Source organism: Gossypium hirsutum, chromosome D11 (genome assembly GCF_007990345.1).
Source record: "Gossypium hirsutum isolate 1008001.06 chromosome D11, Gossypium_hirsutum_v2.1, whole genome shotgun sequence".
In the NCBI taxonomy this organism is placed as follows: Eukaryota; Viridiplantae; Streptophyta; class Magnoliopsida; order Malvales; family Malvaceae; genus Gossypium; species Gossypium hirsutum.
Window position 1 is genome coordinate 17,333,394 of NC_053447.1, and position 23,164 is coordinate 17,356,557.

General features: G+C 32.8%; 1 protein-coding gene across 2 annotated transcripts; it reads right to left on the bottom strand.

Moving 5' to 3' along the window:
• Window positions 1-1,214: 1,214 nt before the first annotated feature.
• Window positions 1,215-5,762, bottom strand: LOC107912663 (protein FAR-RED IMPAIRED RESPONSE 1). Of its 2 annotated transcripts, none has more exons than XM_016840949.2 (8): window positions 5,533-5,762; window positions 2,851-5,081; window positions 2,679-2,735; window positions 2,154-2,222; window positions 1,996-2,064; window positions 1,698-1,766; window positions 1,556-1,603; window positions 1,215-1,476 (listed from the first exon to the last, which is right to left on the bottom strand). In XM_016840949.2, exons 2-8 carry the CDS (start codon window positions 5,008-5,010, stop codon window positions 1,420-1,422), a joined length of 2,529 nt encoding a protein of 842 aa, XP_016696438.2. In that variant the 5' UTR covers window positions 5,011-5,081; window positions 5,533-5,762; the 3' UTR covers window positions 1,215-1,419. The 2 variants fall into 2 exon arrangements, with proteins under 2 accessions (XP_016696438.2, XP_016696439.2); XM_016840950.2 differs by having other exon boundaries at window positions 5,527-5,762.
• Between the last annotated feature and the right edge of the window lie 17,402 nt (window positions 5,763-23,164).

A 23,164-nucleotide genomic window follows, 5' to 3' on the forward strand; every position in this document is an offset into this window, starting at 1 on the left:
ATCTACTATTTATATTATTAAATTAAATTTCACATTTTATATTATTTATATTATTGAATTGTTTAGTCATATTGAATATTTATATTAAAATTGAATTATTAATTATGCCATAAAATATTCGTGTTAAAATTTTATATTAGTATCAATTTCACATTTTATTTTTAAAATAACTTTTATTAAAAAATCATATTTTTACATTTAATATATTTTTAATTTTAAAATACATAGTGACAAGAATCTGAAGATAATTGAAACAACTAAGCAAGCAAAGAAGCTAACCAATATATAAAAAATTAATAAATAAATTATGAAGTGATGAAAATTAATAAAGAATTTAATTAAAGTAGACAAATTTTATTACGATGGGTGACAATAGTTATAATGACCCAAAATTTTTTTTAAAATTTAACTCGAACAAATATATTCAATTCAATTCGATTCGATTCGAAATCCATCTCACTTGACTCGATTCGAGAAAACTTCAAATAAAGTTAAGATGATAAAATGAGATTCGAAAACTCGATTAACTCGAAAATTTTCGATTCAATTCGACCGAATGCTCACCCCTAGTAAGAATGACAAATCTCATCTAGAAAAAGAACATACCCAAAACAACACCAATAATCATCATGGTGAAAATCTTAATGTAAGCTCTCAAGAGGAAGCTACATTAACATATTACAATTACCTGTTGTCAACTGTGACAGCAATTTGAGCCTTTCCTTTCCCCCCTCGAAAATATCTCACTCAATAGGACCAGAAATTTCAATACATTCAAAGATCCCTTCCACAATTAAAGATCGTAGGTTAAAACATTCTACTAAGGTCCACTAAAAAAAAACAATAGGACTTAAAAAAAAAAGGGGGAGGTGGGGGGACAATAGGTTGGGGCAGGGCTAAGAAGTGCACACAACATTAAACATGAAACAGATTTTAAAAGCATGAAGTCTCGGGAAAATGTTAGCAAATTCCACTGCATATAAAGGTGAAAAGTTAATATCTAAAAGCAGCATTGCTTATTTGGGATTTCCATTTGCGATAAAACCTTAGAAAGTTATAACTATGAAAGAGGTTTAGGAAAAGAATCCAGCCTGCTCCAATTGCTCTCAAATCATTGTCATTGCTGTTAAAAGCGACAAGTAAAAATGCAAGTCGTGCTTTAGTTCTCCAGAACGTTTGGGCAGAAGCATATCAGAATTAGCAAAGACCAAAGCAACCCAAATTTCAGCCCACAATGTCCCATAGGAAACTGTGGGATGCCTTATATTTTAGTTTAGAGTTCGACGAAATTAGCAGAAGTGAATAACAGAGAATATACTGTATTGTGGATTCAATTTTCCTATTACTATATACAGCCCCCCGACTCTAATGTCAAATGTCCCAAGAGGCAAGTCCAGGTACCATTACGTTGTCTCTTCATCATGGATGTCTTGAGACACCACCATGCAATTGTGTTGACCTCAATTGGGACTCATCCTGCAATAATAGGGGAATACAAATATTCAATAACAGATGCCAGCTCAACAATTTTATCTGACATGTTTTCCAAACAAACCTGCAAAGCATAAGTGAAACTAGCTGAAGGCCGATAATCCAATTGTCCCTACATGAGAAAGCACAATAAAGAAACTTTTATTGTCATAACCATTTTAACATAACCAAAGTCATCAACAAAATGGCATTACAAAATTTCATACCAGACCATGCATGCTTTGTTGAGTGCCAAAAAAACTGTCATGGCCGGGTGCCATAGAGTTCAACTGTCCCTACAAATGCAACCCAAAAAGATCAGATCATCATGTTCTTTTTAGCCAATCCGGGCAATGCTGGATAGATTGTGGTGCTCAGATTCAGATTAGACCAAGTTCAGGATGTTAAACTTCTCAAACCTATTGGGGTAATGATTTCATTTGTGTTGGGAAGCTGTTTGGTTGGGTTTGCTATTGTCATTTTTCTCTAACTGATTATTATGGTTATAAGGCAAGCAAAACTTACAAGACCCTGCATGCTTTGCTGATTAACATAATAACCATCATGAGGTGGTTCCATCAAGTTTAACTGTACCTGCAATTACCCCAATTTAAAATCATTGCTAAAACTAGAACAGTTTTAGAAATCTCCATAGGTTTTCAAATTAGTAAAATATGAAATACCAGTCCTTGCACATTCTGTTGTGCACCATAGTAGCCATTAAGAGTTATCCCATCTGAGCTCAGGTTCTCCTACACAGATAAAGACAAAAAAACACAAAGCCACATTAACTTATTATGAGAATCCACACCAAACTGCAGGAAGAATCAGATGCAGAATCATTTTCAATACTTCATTTTTCAGTAAAATTCAATAGTACAAAGTTTAACCCATTATGACTACCACTTAATATCACTTGTCCATAATTTATAGTAAGTTCTTTATTAAAAGACAGTAGATAAAGTTAACACGATGCAAAGAATAAAGTTAATATAGTCATTTTCACAGCCCAATGCACCATAGTATAGAACATTTACATTACAACGCAACTAGAATGAAGCTATAAACTTCTTTTGTAAAATGAAAATAGATGAAGTGTATAACATGCAATGAATAATGTTAATAAAATAATTTCACAGACCAATAACAATGCAACAAGAAAGAAACTATGACATCCATCATGTAAAAAGAGTTAAGCTAGGACAAACCATTGGCTGCAAGCTGTCCTGGGTATCAACAAACATGAGAGCTGGCTCTGATTGCCCCTGAAACATAAAACTCCTTTCTTGAATGATTGCATTTTTTGCTTGGGGACTAGTGGCAAGAGTAACAACATTAAAACATAAACACGTCAACAAACTTTCCAATTTCACAACTAACCTTCCGTTTCCTGTTTGTGCTCTTTTTTTTACTTGATTTTGAAGCAAGACTCCCTTGATTTTTTTCTTCTGCTTCACGAAGACCTTGAGCATGGCCAGTAGATTCTACCGCACTGATACAAGAGTTGTTAACATTGACACAATTTTTCAAAGCCTCTACCAATACACAAAAAGCAATGTTATAACTCTCTTCAGACAATGATCCTTCCTCACTCAGTTCAATTGCGTGTTTGCACAAATCATTGTATCGTTGCACCCTTGTTTGCACTCGGTCTGTTCCTTCAGTTGTTGATTGCCCACTCTTAGCATCCTTAGTCCACCTCTTCAATATATAACGAGGAGGGATACTTGTGCGACCACACATTTGGAGAACAATCATTGCATGCCGACAAAGAAAACCTCTGTATTCAAACAGGCGACAGCTACAAGAAACCTCTGACTTTTCTTCATTCCATATTACCATAAAATTTTCATTCTTTTCACAGTCTTGAACTCTAAACGGTATAGTTCCTTGATTTTCATTTTCCCTTTTGGGATGGCAACCAACTACACCCAAGACTTCAACTTGGAATCTTTTGAATATTGCATGTGTATAAACAATTGACATCTGTTTTTCCCATGGTGATGGAGATCTTAGTGCTGGCTGTTTCTGCCAGGTATCAAAATCAGCAACAGCTTCCTCTTCATATCTATTTTGCAGAATAGCCCCATACTGTTTCACAAACTCTTTCAGAGTAATTTTCTTATGGATATATTTATCAAAGAAGGAGTTCATACTTTCAGAACGCTGACTTGTAGCCATTCCAGCAAGAAAGACATTGTCCATGAAAGCAGGTACCCATCTTTTGCGGTCTTCATACAATGATTGAACCCACTCATCATCTTGGAGTTCAAATCGAGTTATCATTTTCGACCATCGCATATCAAACTCTTCATCAGTCCAAGATTTGAAAATGCATTTGTTGAATTTAGGCAAAAAGTTTTCATGTGGCCCAATTACATGTGCTAGAGATTTGGGAATCTTTTCTAAAATATGCCAAAGAGCAAAGCAATGGCGCGTGTTTGGGAAGACCTCTTCGACCGCAGCCTTCAATTCTTTGTCTTGGTCAGTAATTATAACTTTGGGAGCTTGTCCACCCATTGCTCTAAGCCATGTCTTCATTAGCCAAACAAATGTGGGCTTAGTTTCATCAGCAAGCAATGCACATCCAAGTAACATAGACTGGAAGTGATGGTTAACCCCAACAAATGGTGCAAATGGTAATTTCTCATTGAATTTCACGTAAGTGGTATCAAAAGAAACCACGTCATTGAAACTTGGATAGTCATTCCTGCTTTTAGCATCAACCCAAAACAAATTTCTCAACCGTTGCTCCTCGTTTAAATCTATTGCATAGAAGAAGTCAGGGTTCTCCTTCTTGATACGCTTAAAATATTCCAGCATAATTTGGGCATCTCCCTCATCCACAACCAAGTGCCTACCCTTATCAAACTGATTTTTTACGTCACTCTGAAGCATGTTTACATTTTGATATCCACCAGACTGTCTAGACATCTCAACATACATCTTTCTCGTCCGTTCACTAACAGCATTTAGAATGTCAATATTGTTCTTTTCAGCCAATTTTACATTCCGATAGATTCGAAAATGATAAGCAAGGGCTGGCAAAAGTTCATGATTATGCTCCTTGACAAATTCATGAATAATCCACTTCCCATCCGGCCTTCTTTTCACATGCATACTGGCTTTACAATCTGTCTTTTTTACACTTGATCTTCTACTGCTACCCACGTCTGATTCTGGCGTGACTCCATATCTCGAACATGCAAATTTAGCATCAATAAATTCCTTAGATTTCTTTGAACGCCTACTGTTTTTAATTGAGGTAGTAAATCCCATGGACTTGGCATATTCCTGATAAAACGAATATGCTGCCTCATGTGACTCAAATTCGATGCCATTATGTGGCTCAAATTCTGCATCCCCTTCAAATCCGACAACAGCCCTTTTAGAGGTATCAACTATCCCACTATCTCTACTACGTGCCGTTTCATCCACAATATCAACCATATTTTCATTTACTCCATCATTACAAGGCATGGCATCTCTGCAATCCACCATATTACTAATTGCATTTTGGTTTTCCCCAATCTTTATCATGATTACCAAATGGTAGCTACCTCCCTACTTTCATGAGAAAATCCACTTTCCAACAGATAATCCAGTGGTACCTGGTCAAGACCCAAAATAAGGACAACTTTTACAAACCTAATGTCAGTAACAATGAGAATGCATTTGGTCATAACTAAGCTACCCCGAATTATAAACCTATCACGCAATATTTAGGTTATTGGTTTGATTAGCATACTTAAATTTGACCCGTACTTGGTGAAAGGAAAAAAAATGTATATCAAAAGCAAGCAAGTCAAACAAAGTAATCGAAAACAAACTTCGTTCTAAAGAAAAACAGCATTCAAAAGGGATAAAAAAGAAAAGAAAGAACAGAATACTAAGAAAATTAACAAGACCGATAACCCTAGAACTATATTGATTGAACTCTCACAAATTCAGACGTGGAAGCAATAAATGTTAATGAACAGTATATTCACAATTCAAAAGAAAACTAAAATTAGGGTAAAAATATATTTTCAACAAACTGAAGAAAAAGAAAATTACATATACCAGAAGAAGCAAGGTGATGGAGAATAAATATATATATATCGCCCATTTAAGGTTGCAGTTTAAGTTTTGACTACGAAACAGAAGAAATAAAGAAAATGGAGGAGAATTGATGGCTAAAGGGGAGCAAACTCGGCGATGGTGTGGATTAATCGAGAGATTGCAGAGTGAAATAAGCCAGAGAGTTTTAGGAATTTTCCAGGATTGTGGAATTTGGGAATTTTACGTACCAAATAGAAAATTGGGAACTTTAATATTTAGGTCTAAACTTTACTGCAAAAATGAAAAGATTTTAATTTTTAATTTTTACCATTAACATTCTTAATGTTTTTTGTTTTGTTGTTGTTAAAATAGGTTGTTGTGATATTTTTCAAATAAAAAAATATTTATTTGATGGATATGTAATTAAAAAATAATAATTTTGTAATTAACTTAAATTTTTAAAAAATTAATAAGGTTAAAAGTTGAAATATAAAAAGTGGAGGAATTAAATTCCATGAAATAAAAGTATAAAAATACAAAGACTTGTGACATATTTTAACTTTTTATTTTTAATTACTTGTTGTTAAATGGTTAGGGAGAAGATTAATATGACAACTTTTAAAATTGATATAATAATAAATTTAGCTCATAATGTTTACATATTATGTCAATTTAATCTTAATTTTTAAAAATTTAGCTCTCAATATTTACACATTTCAAAATTATAAAATTTAATTTAATACATTATATGTAAATTAGAAATAAAAGCAAATATAAAAAAAATCATTTTATAATTAAACTAGACAATCCTCAAATAATTTACTTTTCTTATTCTCCAAATGACTAAGACAATCGCCGTTGATGAAGCAAATCAATGTCCAAAAAAATTATTCTTTTTGTTGTTCCTTTTTTTTCATTAAATCACATAAAAGGACAATGTTGGTAAGGGTTATAAAAAAGACCAAAACTACAAAATAGTCAGATGACGATTTATTTTTTTTTAAATCAAGACTAAAATGGAACAATGTATAAATGTTGAGAGTTAAAGTTGTTATTATATCAATTTTAAAAGATCACGTTAACTTTTCATCATTTAACCACAAATGATAAAAAATTCGAATAACTGGGTGACCATTTTGTTCATTTTCATAATTAAATGACTAAAATAACTTACTAATAATTAGGTGACTTTCAACGTAGTTTATCCTATAATAAATTTATGATATAAATGAAAATATATATATTTCTTATACTTGTATTTATAAAGAAATTATTTAAACGATATATTTAAAGGATAAATAAGGTTTTGGTTTTGAACAAATTATTTAAAGGATATATTTTTTATATATAATGCTTTTTTTTATTTTCAAAATAATTATAATGATTATTATTTTCTTTTGCATATGAACAAATATATTTGAATAGACAAGTTTCATAAAAGATTTGTAAGGAATAAACATAAATTTTCTATATGGAATAACGTAACTTATGCTACAAATTATGCACTAAATGACATTTTCTTTGAGATATAATATGTTTATATATAAATTCAATTATGTCGTTTTTCATTATTATGTTTTGTTGTTTTAAGATTTATTGTATCCTAGAAGTAAAATAAAAGTCTTAAAATCAGTGTATATTTTTTATTATTTTCTTGCACCACAATTTTTTCTAACATTAAATTTAAATTCTAAATATTTTTTTAAATTCATTTTTGGTTAAAATCGTGTCAAAAGATTTAAAAAAAAAAGACACTCTCATAATTATATTTATTGCTTTATAAAATGAAAAATCGTATAGTCATTTTTCAATTGAGTTAATGTCGAGTTAATTTGTGAGATCAACTATGTCAAGAGCCTAAACATTATTATTGTAAAGATGATCATATTAAATAATAATAATAAACTATATTTGTAATTATCCACCTATTAATATCTTTTATCATCTAATTATGAAAAGATACAAAATAATCACGTCATGTCGGTTTAGTATTCATTTGAAAAAAAATTAGTCATTAATATTTATATATCAAGTCAAAATGATCCTAATTATATAAAAAGTTAAAATTAATTTATAAAAATTTCAACAATTAATTTTAAAAAATTCAAAAAAAAATATATCCATAAATTTAATTAAGTTTACTTTTATTATAAACATTTTATTATTATAAAGTGAATGTCCATTAAGATAAAAAGTTTGATATACTATAAGACTTCAATGATTATTAAAAGTAGACTTTTATATCATTTATATTTTTTGTGTCTATAAATATAAATTTTGGAGAAGTATTATAAATATTTCTATTGATTAATAAAAATACATAATTATTAGTCAGTATCATATTAGGCAAAATTATAAAAGCAATCACCATTGGATGCATTAAGACCATATGTCACTAAAAGGAACTAAAATCGCAAAAACATAGACATGGCACGACCCGAAGGTTTGGCCCAAAAGTGGGAGATTTTGAAATAAATAAAGGTTAAAAAATGGGTTTGGATAAAAAAAATAAGACCCATTTAGAAATAGGTCGAGTCTCGGGTAAAATTTTTCCTTTGCTCGGGTCCAGCTTGAATTTGTAAAAAAAGAATGCTATTTTACTATTGCTTTGCTGCCATTTCACTATTATGTTGTTACTATTTTATTGTTATCATTTGAATATTGTATAACTTTTGTTTTTTTGTTAATTTCACTACCATTTTAGAGGTATTACTTGTTAAGTCGCACCTATCTTAGTGTTGTTTAAGTATAATTTTTTTTAATTTATTTTCAATTTATTCGGAAACATTTATTTTAATATTTTTAATTTTTATATAAAAAATTTTAATACGGAGGAGCTTAATATTTTATTAAAACCCATCTCAAATCTAGTCTGACCTATTAGCACCTTTACTGATTTACTCTTTTGTTTTCTGTCAATAACTCTACAAAATCAATTGCATCTAAAAAGAAGGCGAAAGAGCTAAAATCATGGGAAGAAATATTTGAACTTGTGCTGTTTTAAGTATTTATCGTCTTTAATCTAAAACCTTGGTAAATTTATGAAAATAAAATTATAAATATATTTATTTTCGTCTGGAAAGAAAATAAAGCTAAGAGTTTAGAAAGCAATAAAAAGGAAGTATAATGTACTTGATATGTTTTAAAGTTTTTTAAATCATTTTTTTAGATTATATTTGGTATGAATTATCATTGTTATGAGTATTTTCCTGATAGAGAAATATTCAATTATTATGTGTAATATTTAGACTATTGAATTAATATTATGTTTAAAGTTTCCATGTTTTTATTTTTATATTGGGTTTTAATTTGATATATTGAAGAAAATAGCATAAAGTTTATTATCCATATATTATTTTTAGTAATTTATATTACTTGATCATTTAAATTTTTTGTTTATGGTTGCTAATCTTTAGCCCTATACAATTTTGTGGTATATTTGCATTTGATATATATTGAAATTCTATCATATTGTCTAAATCAATTACAATATTTTTAACTTTGTATACATGCATATTATAATAACTGAGATAAATTTTATATGAAAAATAGAATTAATTGTGATAATTTTTTATGATCTATTTTTGTCTCCTCCTCGTATAGAATATTTGATTATGGAATATTCATTTGAATATGCAACAATTTAAAAGAAATATATGATCATCGGAATATAATAATTTTATCTAAAATTTATTATGATTGGATGCGAGTTGCAAGTAAGGGCGTAGGCAGAGGGCTAGCAGAGGCTCCGGTCTCCCCTAACTTAGAAAATTTTTATTTAGGTCCTTTTAAAATTTATAAAAATTTAAATTAGTAAAAGTAAAATTACACTTTGGCCCCCTAAAATGATAAAAATTTGATTTAATCCTTTAAAAATTATAAAGATGTAGATATTAAAATGATGAAATTGTATTTTTACTATCGTAAAAATATACAATTTAATTTCAGCCCCCTAAAAAAATTTTCTGGCTTTGCCCCTGGTTGCAAGATTTTAAAAGTGTGAGAAAGTATAACTTTGCAATATTTAGGATAAGTTTTCAATTAAAATAATGTGGGAGCATATTACTAATGAGAACTTATTAGAGAACTTGTTAAACTTTTCATAATTCAAATGTGCTATTGCAATAGCAATACTATGAAAAATGTTTTAAGATACATATTCAATTAATAACATGTTTACTTGTGGTTGAATAACTTATTTTAGTATTTCCCTTAACCGAGTTAGTGTCTGATTAACTCGTGCCACCAACTCAATCATAAGATATATATTAAATTAATATCATGTCTACTTGTAGTTGAATAATTATTTTTATATTTCTCTTAACTGAGTTAGGGTCTGGTTGACTCTTGAATCCAACTCAATAAGAGTCTTAAATAATAGTATAGATGTATTATACTTAATATTTATTTAATATTTAAATTACTTATTTAATTAAATAATTTGATTCAACTCATCCAACTAATGAAAAGACTTTTGAGTCTCAACTACCCGATTCCTAAACATCGAAAAAGAAATATAATGTATCGTTTTTTCCTATATCATATTTGTATTATTATTTCATTTAAAGTATTTTATAAGGGTTTTTTTATTCAAATAATATAACATAATAAAATATATACTAAAATAGGATAAGCCCCCCATTATTTACATATCTAGGCAAATTCAACAGTGTACCACCGGTGCCGCTTGAGCAATTGGCGGCACTAGTATCTGACACAAAAAATATATTAGGTATTTTTATACATGTAAAATAGAAAAAAAATTATTTTTATTGGATCCCGATGTGTCAGGCGACACCCCAATATCTTAAAATAATTTTTTTTTAAGTAAAAAAATTAATTAAACAAATATTAGAATCCGGACTCGTGACCAACGAGTTACATTGGTGGTAGGCCGTCAAGCCGGTGCCGCTTGACAGCCTGGTAGCATCAGCTGGATGGCTTGCCACCAATGTGACCTATCAATCATGGGTCCAGGTTCCAAGACTTGATTATTTAAAAAGTATATACTTTTTGTTCAAAAAATTTATTAATAGTATGAAAAATAATATTTTGATAATTATAAAAATGGGTTGGTTTAGTCTCCCAACCCCCCCTCAAACCAGTCACCAAAAGGGAAAAAAAAATCAACATAGCTAAAGGTCCCCAAAAAAATAAGAAGAAAAAGGTTAGTGTTAAAAGTGATGAGGTTATTTTTTTGGTAGTATATTTAGTGTTAAAGTTATTTTTTAATAGTATAATTAGTTATTTTTTAGGAGTAGTTTATTTGTGTTAAAAGTGTATCTAGTGTTAAGATTAGTACACATTGTGTATGTTTATTTTGTAGTGTTTGTTTTTTAATATAAGTTTGGTTGTATTTTTGCAGTTTTAGAAAAAAATGGAGAACCAATTTTTTGCAGCCATTCATTTTGATGGTGTTATTTTAGAAACAACCATTGGTTGTATTTTTGAAACTCGCCAGAAAATAAGAATGATGTTCCATAGGAATGTGTTTGTCGGTGATATGAAAGAGAAGGTTAGTGCAAAAATTTCTTGGCATTGTGGAAGGAGGATGACGAAACTATTCTACAAAATTTCAATTTTATCAAATCCTATCAAATTTACCGAGATGGAACTCTTAGACGATGACGACGTCAAGACAATGGTCACACGGTATTGCCCGCCAAGGAAGGTGAACACTGAACCGATTCAGTTGTTTGTTGAGTTAGTTGATGCGGAGCCCGTTGAAAATATAACTCCATTAAGTCAACAACATCGAGTTGAAAACCCATGTACAGAGGTTCCCAGAGCATCCTTCGATAAGAGGTCGTCTGTGTGTAATTTTGACATCAGTCTCAACGTTGGATGTTCAAATTAGTATGGTGGTGAGCCACATTGACATGGGCCCAAAACCCAAACCATGTTGCTTTACAGATACATCCAATTGTTATTAAAATCGATGCGTATAGTGAAGATGGATATGATTATAATGGTTGTTTTAATCACGAAGGTGAAGATTTTAGTGATCCCGATTTAAATGATGTCACGGATGATAGCAATGACGAATGAGCGGGTGATGGAAATGATCACGCCTCTTTGATCGGAAACTCGAGTCGTGGCATCGTCATACGTAATGATCTTGTGGCCCATATGTCTATTGTCTATCTCGATGTGGCACATGTTTCCAAGTTACTTGAGTACTCAAACATAATACTTGCTCACCTGATGTTAGTAGATCTTGAATCAAAAGAGTTGTTCGTGGGTCAAAGATTCACGAGCAAAGACGAGTGTGCCGGTGCCATCAAGCACTATAGTATGAAGGTGTCTGTCGACTACAAAGTGGTTGACTCTAAACTGACGATCTTTGTTGATGAGTGTTGGAAGTTGAAAGAATGGTGCAGGTGGAGGGTACAAGCTGTATTTATCTAGATGTCCCAACAATGGGAGATACGAAAATATGTTAGGCCTCATACATGTACTTCTGCACATATGACATAGAACCACCGCAAGCTTGATTCAAAAACCATTTGTAACTGTATCTTGTCAATGGTTAAAGACATGCCCACCATTCCTATATCGATGTTGATTGTCGAAATGCAAGAATGGTTCTAGTATTGAGTTTCATACCAAAAGGTATAGATGGCTAAACAAATAGTCATGGATCAGTTGTAGGAAGATTGGGATACATCGTACAACGAACTCCAATGGTGGATAGCTAAAATGCAGGAGTACGTTCTAGAACTATCGTTAAGTTAAAAGTGTTTCCTTATTACAACCGGGACGACCAACTACATATTAGGAAAAAAACCTTTCATCGACTATTTTGGACATTCGGTCCATGCATTAAGGCCTTTCCCCACTATAAGTCACTTGTCCAGGTAGATGATACCTGATTATACAGAAAATATACTTAGATACTCCTCATTCAATTTTTCCTGATGAACTTTGCGGAGGTATGTTGTCACTTAGGACAACGTTTGTATAATTTTCGATAGATCAAAGGGGTTAATTGTCGTGATTAGGCATTCGGGGTGTTCCTTGGAGATTCGTCAACTGCATTAGGCACATTGCGATGAATTTCCACAAGGAATTCAAAAATGCGGATTGGCACAATCAAGTTGTGAATATGGATAATTATCTGTTTCATTTTTAAAAATATGTTTAGAGCCTGTGAAATAACACATAACATGTTGTAACGGTCCAGGGTACGAGCTTGAACCACATAGGTTTAGACGGAGACTGGTTGACCTTTAGGCTGATATGTAAGGTCAAACCCAAACTACATTACATGAGTGGTTTGGGAGCATGAAGCTTTGGCAATAGGCTCAAATTTTTTATGACAGTTCACGATATGATCATATGACCACCAACCTAGCAGAGGCCGTTAACACGGTTTTGAGGCGTACACGACATCTCCCAATTTCATCTATTTTCTCAGCTACTTTCTACCAGCTTACAACATTGATGCCAAGAATAAGGCTCAAACAAGTAAATTAGATGAATGCAAGGTACGTCCATGTCGAGACAGTTAGGAAGATAATGGAGGACAATGGCCGGAGAGCGAGGACCATGAATTTTCAATTATATTCTCACCATTTTGAAACTTTTCGGGTGATAGAGACTGTCAGTTGTCGGTCGGGTATCATGCCTAGGTCATACAAAGTTGATATCCTAAACAAGCTATGCAACTGTAGGAAATTTCAAAAACTTCATTACCCATGTGCACACGTCATTGTAGCATGCACTGATGCCTCCATCAATGTCGAATAATATATTGATAAAGTGCATATACTGGAACGTACATTACGTATTTGGGGAAACGAGTTCCAAATAATATGGGACGTGTCAACGTAGGAAGTTCTTTCACTAGCTTTCGAGATGGTCTCAAATTGCAATCTATGTAGGAAGCCTAAAGGTCGTCCGCATATCACTCGAATAAGAAATGACATGGACATGAGGGAGAGGGTCGACACTAAACATTGTGGCATGTACAAATCAACATGTCATAATCGAAACAAATGCCCGTATCAAAACTACCACCCAGGACAATTGTCTTGGTGGATTGGAATGTAAATTTATGTATCCCAAGTTCAGATTTATGTAACCCATTTTGTATTGAATTTCCATTTTTGTATTAACTTCAATTATTTATATATATTTGCATGAACTTGATTGTTACGTATATTTGCACGAACTTGTAACATATTTGCATAAACTTGATTGTCACGCATATTTGCATGAACTTGATGGGCACGTATACTTAAAAATATATCAAACATTTCATTAACATGAGACAAACTTTATTTGTAGCAGTATCAAATAGCCATCTATATCTTGTGTTTTGTACTTTGTCCCTCGGCAAAGCTCATGATACAACGTCGCTAATATTGTTGAACCCTAGCTGTAGGAACAAACACCTTACAAATCAATTAGTAAGGGTAGGTACACCAATTGGACTCTATTATTATTGGAATCTAGCATAAGTACCCCTTATAAACTGCAGTAATAGGCTCAACTAGGAGACATCTTCTCCCTTTCAGTCACATAATTCGATAATGTTTCAAAATTTGCCTTCAGCCACGAAATTTTTAAACCCATAAATTTAGCTGTACCATTATCGGGAGAGCAACCAAGTAAGTCATAGCAGAACGACGTAAGGTCTACTATATGGTGTGAATCGATTACTGCATCACCGTCCATAGGGAGCCTTAATTGCATTGCGACATCCTCCAGTGTGATGGTGAATTCTCCACACGAGAAATGAAAGGTGTGCATCTCTGGGCGCCACCGCTTAACCAGTGCCGATATTAAGTCGCCCCTAAACTGAAACACACAAATTAATGTTGCTGATCCAAATCCCAATGCATCTAGGTACAACATAATCCATTCGTTCGACTGATAGCTCGGACCATGGCCACATGGGCTCAACACGCAGTACGCACCCTAATATTACATTACAAAATTGGTTAATATATAACAATTAAATAAAAAAATTATGTGCAACTATTATGAAAATTACGTGCAACATTAGAATAATTTTTTACCGTGATTAAATGCTAAAGTTACATATTTTATGTAATTAATTTGGTTAATTTATGAGAATGCACCACTAATTTTTTCATATTTATTGAATTTTGTGCAGGGATGCAATTTGTGGCTAAATAGAAGAAAAAGGAAACAATTGGGCTAGATTGAAGAAAGAAGCAAAGAAGGAGGGCCAAAGCAGGATTTTTCCAAGAATAATTAGCTACAATTGTTGACTTAGTGGGAGATTATTTTGGGATATTTTTTATATTATGGAATATTTTTCCTTGATTTTCTATACTAATTGGCTCTTAATTTAGCAAGGCCACTAGTATAAATAGAGGCTACATTGTTCATTTTAATCATCAATAAAAAATATTAAGCTTTTATTTTTCGATACATTTTCTCCTTTCTCACGTAGCATCTGTTGTTTCTTTAGTTTCCTTTCCTTCAAATTATTAATTTCCAGTAGCCAACCACCCATTTACCTTTACTTTCAACTATTCACAATTTATTTATTGTCTTTAGTTTCCTTTACTTTCAATTCCTAAAATTTTCAATTTGTTACCACTCACAATTTACAATTTCTTTTTCAAATTCCCTTTTCATTCCCAATAGTCAACCACCCCACTTTAATATATTTTTCCAACCCCCATAATCAATCACGTCACCCATCTTTTCTCCCATTTACCTTATTTAATTTATCAAATACCAACATGCCCCAAACCTTAGCCAACTAAACCCATTTTCAGCTTTAGGTCGGAATTAACCTTGTCAAAACCCGTGAGTTACGAACCCGAGCGATTTAACTCCTAAATTCCAGTACTTATTATTTTTCCGAATTAAGAGTATGATTTTGTCAGCTCATAAAGTCAGATCAACATTAAGTCAAAAAGACATCATTTGATTTAGTGTGGTTAGACGTACAGTTGGAATTCCGAAAGGAACGTTTCTAATCGGTTTTCTGTGAACACATTGGCGTGCCAAGTGGAGATTGTTGTTTGGTTCCGTCAAGGGAAGTAGTAACCGAATTTAAATGTCCCACGCGGTTGAGGGCATTGGTTCGAGCTAGGCTCTTCTAGAACGCAAGACTGCCGGGGTTCTAAATCACAAACGTTTCGTGGTTGTTCGATCGGTAAGGGTTAGTTATTGGACATTCCATAACTAATTTACACAAGGAAGAGTTAGTGTCCAAGGCGTCCTTGGTAGCTATGACTAGCTTATTGGAAAGAGGAGTTCATCTAATTTCGAGGATCAGTTTAAAGACGAGGAAAAATCCGTGCCTAAAGCTGAGCTTATTCTAATTAATTTTTCTTCAAATTTATTTAACTGTTTTATTATTATTTCATTTTCGAATTTTACTTTTTACGCGTTTTCTTTATTTATTTATTTCAGGTTCCAGGTTTTTGATTTTATCCTCCCTCTAATATCTTGGGCACGACAACTACTCCGACATAAATCTGGTTAAGAGAACAACAATTTGCAATAAACCCAGTCTCTGAGGGATCGACCCTACTCCCTATACTACTTAAATTGCAAATTAGGCGTAGGTTTATATTGGTGGATTCGACACCCATCATACCGGCAATTAGATCGTCATTGCTATGTGATCTTCTGTAGTAATTAAAGAACTCATATCGATATTTGTACAAACAATTAAAATTGTAATCATCGACTTAACAAATAAACAATATAAAAATAATGACAATTATTTGTTTCAAAGCCCATTTTCGTAATCAACAAAAATATAATTAATCAAACAAACATATAATGTTCACTTTTATATATTAAAATATATAATTATTATTAAAAAAATACAATAGTCAAACCAATCTTAATATTTAACATAAATCTATCTTAATACGAGAGTCTAACAATTCTATTAATTTTACTAAAATCAACATGCACTACAGAATTAGCATACACAATTCTAATTTTTTTTAAAATATAATATTACAAATATTTAAACCAACACAATTCTAATTATTTATATGCTATTGGGGGAACCTTCTGCTGTGAGGAAGAAAGGAAGGACCATCCAAATGTTTGTAATAAAAAATAAAAAATAAAAAATAAATAGTACTAACCTTTTAACACAAATAACATGCCTTAATAGTAACTATTGGAATTAATTCTGTGAATATGTATGGTAGTTTTTGTGTATATCTCTTTTCTTTTAATTAGGAGATTAGATGCTAAAGTTTAGGAGATAATATTTTGGTTTAATTAGGAGATTAGATGCTAAAGTTTAGGAGATAATATTTTGGTTTATATCTGTGTATTTTACCATGTATATATGTTCTTGATTTTGGGAGGAATGAGAGACAGAGAAAATTCCCACAATTCTTGTTATTTTTTCATGGTATCATGAGCAGGTTTTGAACGTGTAAAGTTTTGCTAATGGTTGGTGGGAAAGGTGATTCCGGTCACAAATTCGGCGAAGGGGCGGATGTGCGAAAAAATGATTTCTCCGTATGATATAACCTCACTTGATAATCCTGGACTTGCAATCACTCAAGTACAATTGAAAGGGGAAAACTATGAAGAATGGGCCCGTTCTTTCCGAACAGCGTTGCGTGCTAGGAAGAAGTTCCGATTTATTGACGGATCGATTAAAAAACCAGATGATACATCAGACGACATTGAAGATTGGTGGACCATTAACTCATTGCTAGTTTCGTGGATTCGGAATACCATTGAACCAACTCTTCGATCCACCATATCTCATGTCGAGGTGGCTAAAAATTTGTGGGATGATATCCGAGAGAGATTTTCAATGGCCAATGGTCCAATAATCCAAAAACTCAGATCTGATCTTGTAGAATGCAAGCAAAAAGGATTGACTATTGTCAATTATTTTGGAAAATTGAAACTGATATGGGATGAATTGGCGATTTTTGATCAATTGCTGACTTGTAAATGCGGGAATTGTACTTGTCAACTATCAGCCGAGTTGGAAAAATGACGAGAAGAGGAAAAAGTTTACCACTTTCTGATGGGATTGGATGAGACATATAGCACGGTTAGATCCAACATCTTGGCTAACGATCCATTGCCATCCTTGAGCAAGGCTTATTCGATGGTTATTCAGGAAGAATGAGTGAAGACCATATCTCGTGAGATGGAAGATCGCCTCGATGTGAAGGCTATGGCGGTACAAAGTCGAGGCCATGGAGAAAGTAAAGAGAAAGGGGGGGTTTGTTCCCATTGCAAACAACCCAGACATGATATTGATAATTGTTTACTATTATTGGGTATCCTGAATGGTGGGGAGATCGACCCCGAGGAACTGTGAAGGGTGGAAACCGTGGCAAGAATTTAGGCCAACGTCAATCAAACGGTCGAGGATGAGGGGGCAGCGAGCTAATGCTGTCCGGACCCACACAGGGGGAGTATCGTCTTCAAATGCTAGCAATGATGATACGGAAGCAAACACTTTGCTTGGGCTTAGCAATGAACAGTGGCAAGTTTTGCTCCAAACCTTAAAGGGTATGAGATCAACTACGACTGAGAAGATGACGGGTAAGAAATTGTCTTGGATTATTGACACAGGAGCATCAAATCATATGACGGGTAATCTAAAATTTTTACATAATATTCATAAAATTCCTAATTGTCCCGTTAGGTTACCGGATGGGAGTGAATCTGTTGCTACTTTGGAAGGATTTGTTGCTCTTGGAGGAGATTTATTGTTGTGAAATGTTCTATTTGTGCCTAATTTGACATGCAATCTTATCTCTGTGTCACAACTTATAGAAAATGATCCTTGCTTTATCCAGTTCACTGAAAAATTATGTGTTATACAGGACCGTACCTCGAGGATGCTGATTGGAGCGGGTGAACAAAGGGATGGACTCTACTATTTTCGGGAAATTCCAAGGATCAAGGAAATGAGGGTGACTGCCGGTAACTCGTTAGAAATGTGGCACAAGCGGTTAGGTCATCCATCTATGCAGATGACTAAACTTGTTTCGAAGGTTGATAGAGATAGTAGGGATGAGATTTTGAATAAATGTTGTGATGTGTGCCTTCGAGCAAAACAAACTAAAGAAGTTTTTTCTTTAAGTGAACATCGTGCAGTTGATATTTTTGAATTAATACATTGTGATTTATGGGGTCCTGATAACACTTTTTCTACTTGTGGAGCATCATATTTTATGACAATAGTTGATGATTTTTCAAGGAGTGTGTGGATTTTCTTGATCAACAATAAATCTGAAGTACCTTCAATGTTTAAAAATTTCTTCACTATGATCAATCGACAATTTGATAAACAAGTAAAGATGGTACGTAGTGACAACGGGAAAGAATTTACTTGCATGGAGAATTATTTTGTGGAACATGGTATTATTTTCCAATCTTCATGTACTGGCACTCCACAACAAAATGGGAGAGTCGAAAGAAAGCATAGACACATCTTAAATATTGCGTATGCTCTTAGATTTCAAGGATCGCTTCCTATCAAGTTCTGGGGTGAGTGCATTTTGACTGCAGGTTACCTAATTAATCGAACTCCCTGTTCGGGTTTAAATGGAAAGACGCCATATGAGGCTCTCTATGGTCAGCAACCAGATTTTGGTCACCTAATAATTTTTGGATATTTGTGTTACGCTCACTATAATACTAGGGATAAGTTTGCCAGACGAAGTAGAAAATGTGTGTTCATGGGTTATCCTTATGGGAAGAAAGGTTGGCGTTTATATGACTTAGAAAAACTGGAATTCTTTGTCTCTAGAGATGTTGTTTTCTTTGAAGATCAATTTCCTTTTGCTACAGCTTTTACAAATCAGTCCATGATCGACACAATTGCACTCCCTCAAAGTGAAGGACTTGATGAGGCATGGAATGAGGTAGCGGTTTCAAATGATAGTCAAGCTACTGACGTAGATGAGCAGCAGGCTGAAAATGAAAGTAGCGAAACTGATACTCGAAGTGGTGAGAAAGAGTTGGGACGTGGATGGCGTTTAAAGAGTCTTCAGTTCGGTTGCGGGACTTTGTCATACACACATTCAGAAGAAAAGTCCATCCCTGAAATTCTCCCCTCCACGGCATTCGCAAGGTAAGCCCTATCCTATAGCGCATTATGTGAACTGTGATAAATTTTCTGTGCAACATCAGAATTTTCTTGCAGCCATTACCGCAGAATGAGAGCCGAAATCTTATTCTGAAGTTGCTAGAAGCAAAAAATGGCGTGATGCCATGTCTAGTGAAATTGAGGCTTTAGAAAAGCAAAGAACTTGGGAGATTGAGGATCTTCCGAAAGGGAAAAAGGCACTCGGATGCAAATGGGTGTATAAAATAAAACATCACTCTGATGGCTCCGTTGAACGATTCAAAGCTCGTCTTGTGATTCTTGGTAACCATCAAGTGACTGGAATTGACTACACCGATACATTTGCACCGGTTGCAAATATGGTTACTGTTCGAGTTTTTCTTGCTATTGCAGCAGCCAAGCAATGGGAATTACATCAAATGGATGTGCATAATGATTTTCTACATGGGGATCTTCAGGAGGAAGTTTATATGACGATACCACCAGGATTTTGAGTAACACAACCGGGAAAAGTGTGTAAGCTTCGGAAATCTCTTTATGGGCTAAGCAAGCGCCAAGATGCTGGTTTGCCAAGCTTTCGACAGCCTTAAAAGATTATGGATTCAAACAATCGCATTCGGATTACTCTCTTTTTACATTGCAAAGAGATACATCTCAAGTCAATGTTCTCGTTTATGTTGATGATTTGATTATCTCCGGTAATAATCATGAAGCTATTGAGTCTTTTAAATCTTATCTCAGTGATTGTTTTCATATGAAAGATTTAGGACCCTTAAAATATTTTCTTAGGGTCGAAGTTGCGCGTTCTCCAGAGGGGATTGTTTTGAATCAACGCAAATACATTCTTGACATCATCTCGAAAGTTGGACTTTTAGGAGCCAAACCAGCAAGTATTCCTATTGAGCAGAATCATAAGTTAGCTCTTGCTACAGGTTCTTTTTTAAATGATCCAGAACCGTATCGTCGTTTGGTTGGACGACTTATTTATTTATGCTTCACAAGACAGGAGCTTGCATACAGTGTTCATATTTTATCTCAATTCATGCAACAACCACGCATTGATCATTGGAATGCAGTGCTTCGAGTTGTTCGTTTCTTGAAAGGAACTCCGGGTCAATGAGTGTTTTTGAGTAGCAAAAGTGATCTGCGGTTGTACGGTTGGTACGATGCGGATTGGGCAGGTTGTCTGTTGACAAGACGATCACTCACAGGATGGTTGATTTTCTTGGGCACTTCTCCGGTATCTTGGAAGACAAAAAAACAACCCACGATGTCTCGATCCTCCGCAGAAGCCGAATATCGATCCATGGCTGTGACCACATGTGAACTCAAGTGGTTAAAGGGATTATTAGGTAGTCTTGGAGTCTCTCATCCGCACTCAATAACGCTTGCTTTTGATAGTCAAGCTGCTTTTCATATATCTCACAATCCGGTCTTCCATGAGCGTACCAAACATATCGAGGTGGATTGTCATTTTGTTCGGGATGAAATTCTCCAAGGCAATGTGAAACCTACCTATGTTCCAACAACGTCACAACTTGCGGATATATTTACCAAGGCTCTTGGTCAGACATCTTTTCGTTCTCTCCTTTGCAAGTTGGGCATCCGTGATCTTCATGCCCCAACTTGAGGGGGATATTGGAATTAATTCTGTAAATATGTATGGTAGTTTTTGTGTATATCTCTTTTCTTTTAATTAGGAGATTAGATGCTAAGTTTAGGAGATAATATTTTGGTTTAATTAGGAGATTAGATGTTAAAGTTTAGGAGATAATATTTTGGTTTCTATCTTTGTATTTTACCATGTATATATGTTCTTGATTTTGGGAGGAATGAGAGACAGAGAAAATTCCCACAATTCTTGTTATTTTTTCAGTAGCCTTATTAAATTACTACTAAAATATAACTTAAAAAAAATCAAGATACATTATACTTTGACTTTCCACAGCAATCTTCAATTTTTTTTTCCTTCCAATTGAACAATCCGTGGGAGTTGGGACCAAACCAACCCCCTTTTATATTTAAAAAATAATATAATAATATTGGAACAAAAAGTAAAAAATAAAATTAAACGGGTATTGGAATTGGACTCGTGATTGACGAGTAACATTGGTGGCAGGTCGTTAAGATGGTGTTGTCGAGTTGTCAGGCAGCATCGGTCTGACAGCCTGCATCTTTCGGTCACGGGTTTGAGTTTCAATATCCATTTAATTAATTTTTTTACTTTTAAAAATAAAATTTATTTTAAGATATTCGGGTGTCGACTGATACATTGGTGATACTAATAAAATTTTTTTTCCGCTTTACATGTATGAAAATACCCAATATTTTTTGGTGTCAGATACTGGTGTCGCCGATTGCTTTCACTCATTTTTTTTAAATGTGATATTAATCAGGTGGCACCGGTGGTACACTGTTGAATTTGCCTAGATATGTAAATAGTGGGGCTTATCCTATTTCAGTATATATTTTATTATTTGGGTAAAAAAGCCCATTTTATAAATATTATGGTTAATTGCACTATTAGTCTCTAAATTATGAACAAATTTTTATTTTGATTACATAATTAAAAAGTTACAATTTTGTCACTAAAATTTTTGAAATTATTTTTTTTCCGCCAAATGTTAAGTGACACTTTTTTAATTAGTATAATAACAAAATTTTTCCTCTTTTTTTATGCTTTCTATCAATTAGGCCCTTATTATATTTAAAATGATAAAAAATAAAATTCTTTTTGAAAATTTTAGAAAATTCTAAAAATAAAAATAGATAAAAATTTCGAAAATAGATAAAGTGAGAGAAAGTGAGAGAAAATTGTTTTTAAATTGTCAAATTCTCTCTCTTTATTTTATGTATATAAATATCTAATATTCGTTCTTTAAAAACTCATAAAATATTAATTAAAATTATTAATTCTCTATTTTTTTAGTCCTTAGGTTTCTTGACATAGCTTTTTCGTTATAAGAAAAGAAAAAAGAAAAATTATAATTTATTTTTACGATTTGAAAAACATTTTACATGAATTGAAAATTTGAATTGTGTCTAAAAAAAATTGTGGTAATTTTTTTTTAATTTTTGGCTAAAAAATGACATTAGAATCAATTTCAGAAGCCTCTATGACATCAGTTTTAGATGTTCTTTAAGGACATGTAACTTGGCTTGAAAATATTACTAATTTGGCTTCAAGAAATACTGAGGAAGCATGTGAATGATCTCACATTTTTGTCTTGTTTTTAATTTGTTATTTGATTCTGATAATTTTTTTTTATTTCTCATGCATATTAGTTATTCAACAACAATATTTTTGAGATTTTATTTTTCTAGAAATTTTATATAGCATTTTCTATTTTTAAATAAATTTGAATTTTTTTTATAATTTTTATATAGAATTAATATCAAACTTATAGAAAATATAAAAATTGATAACTAAATTTATTATTATACTAATTAAAAAAATGTTACATATAACAAAAAAAATAATTTCAAAAACTGAAATATTAAATTGTAAATTTTTAGTTAAATGAGAAAACGAGAATTTACTATTTTATTACTTTAAAAGTATTATCATATATAAATTTAAAAAAGATTCGTATTTTC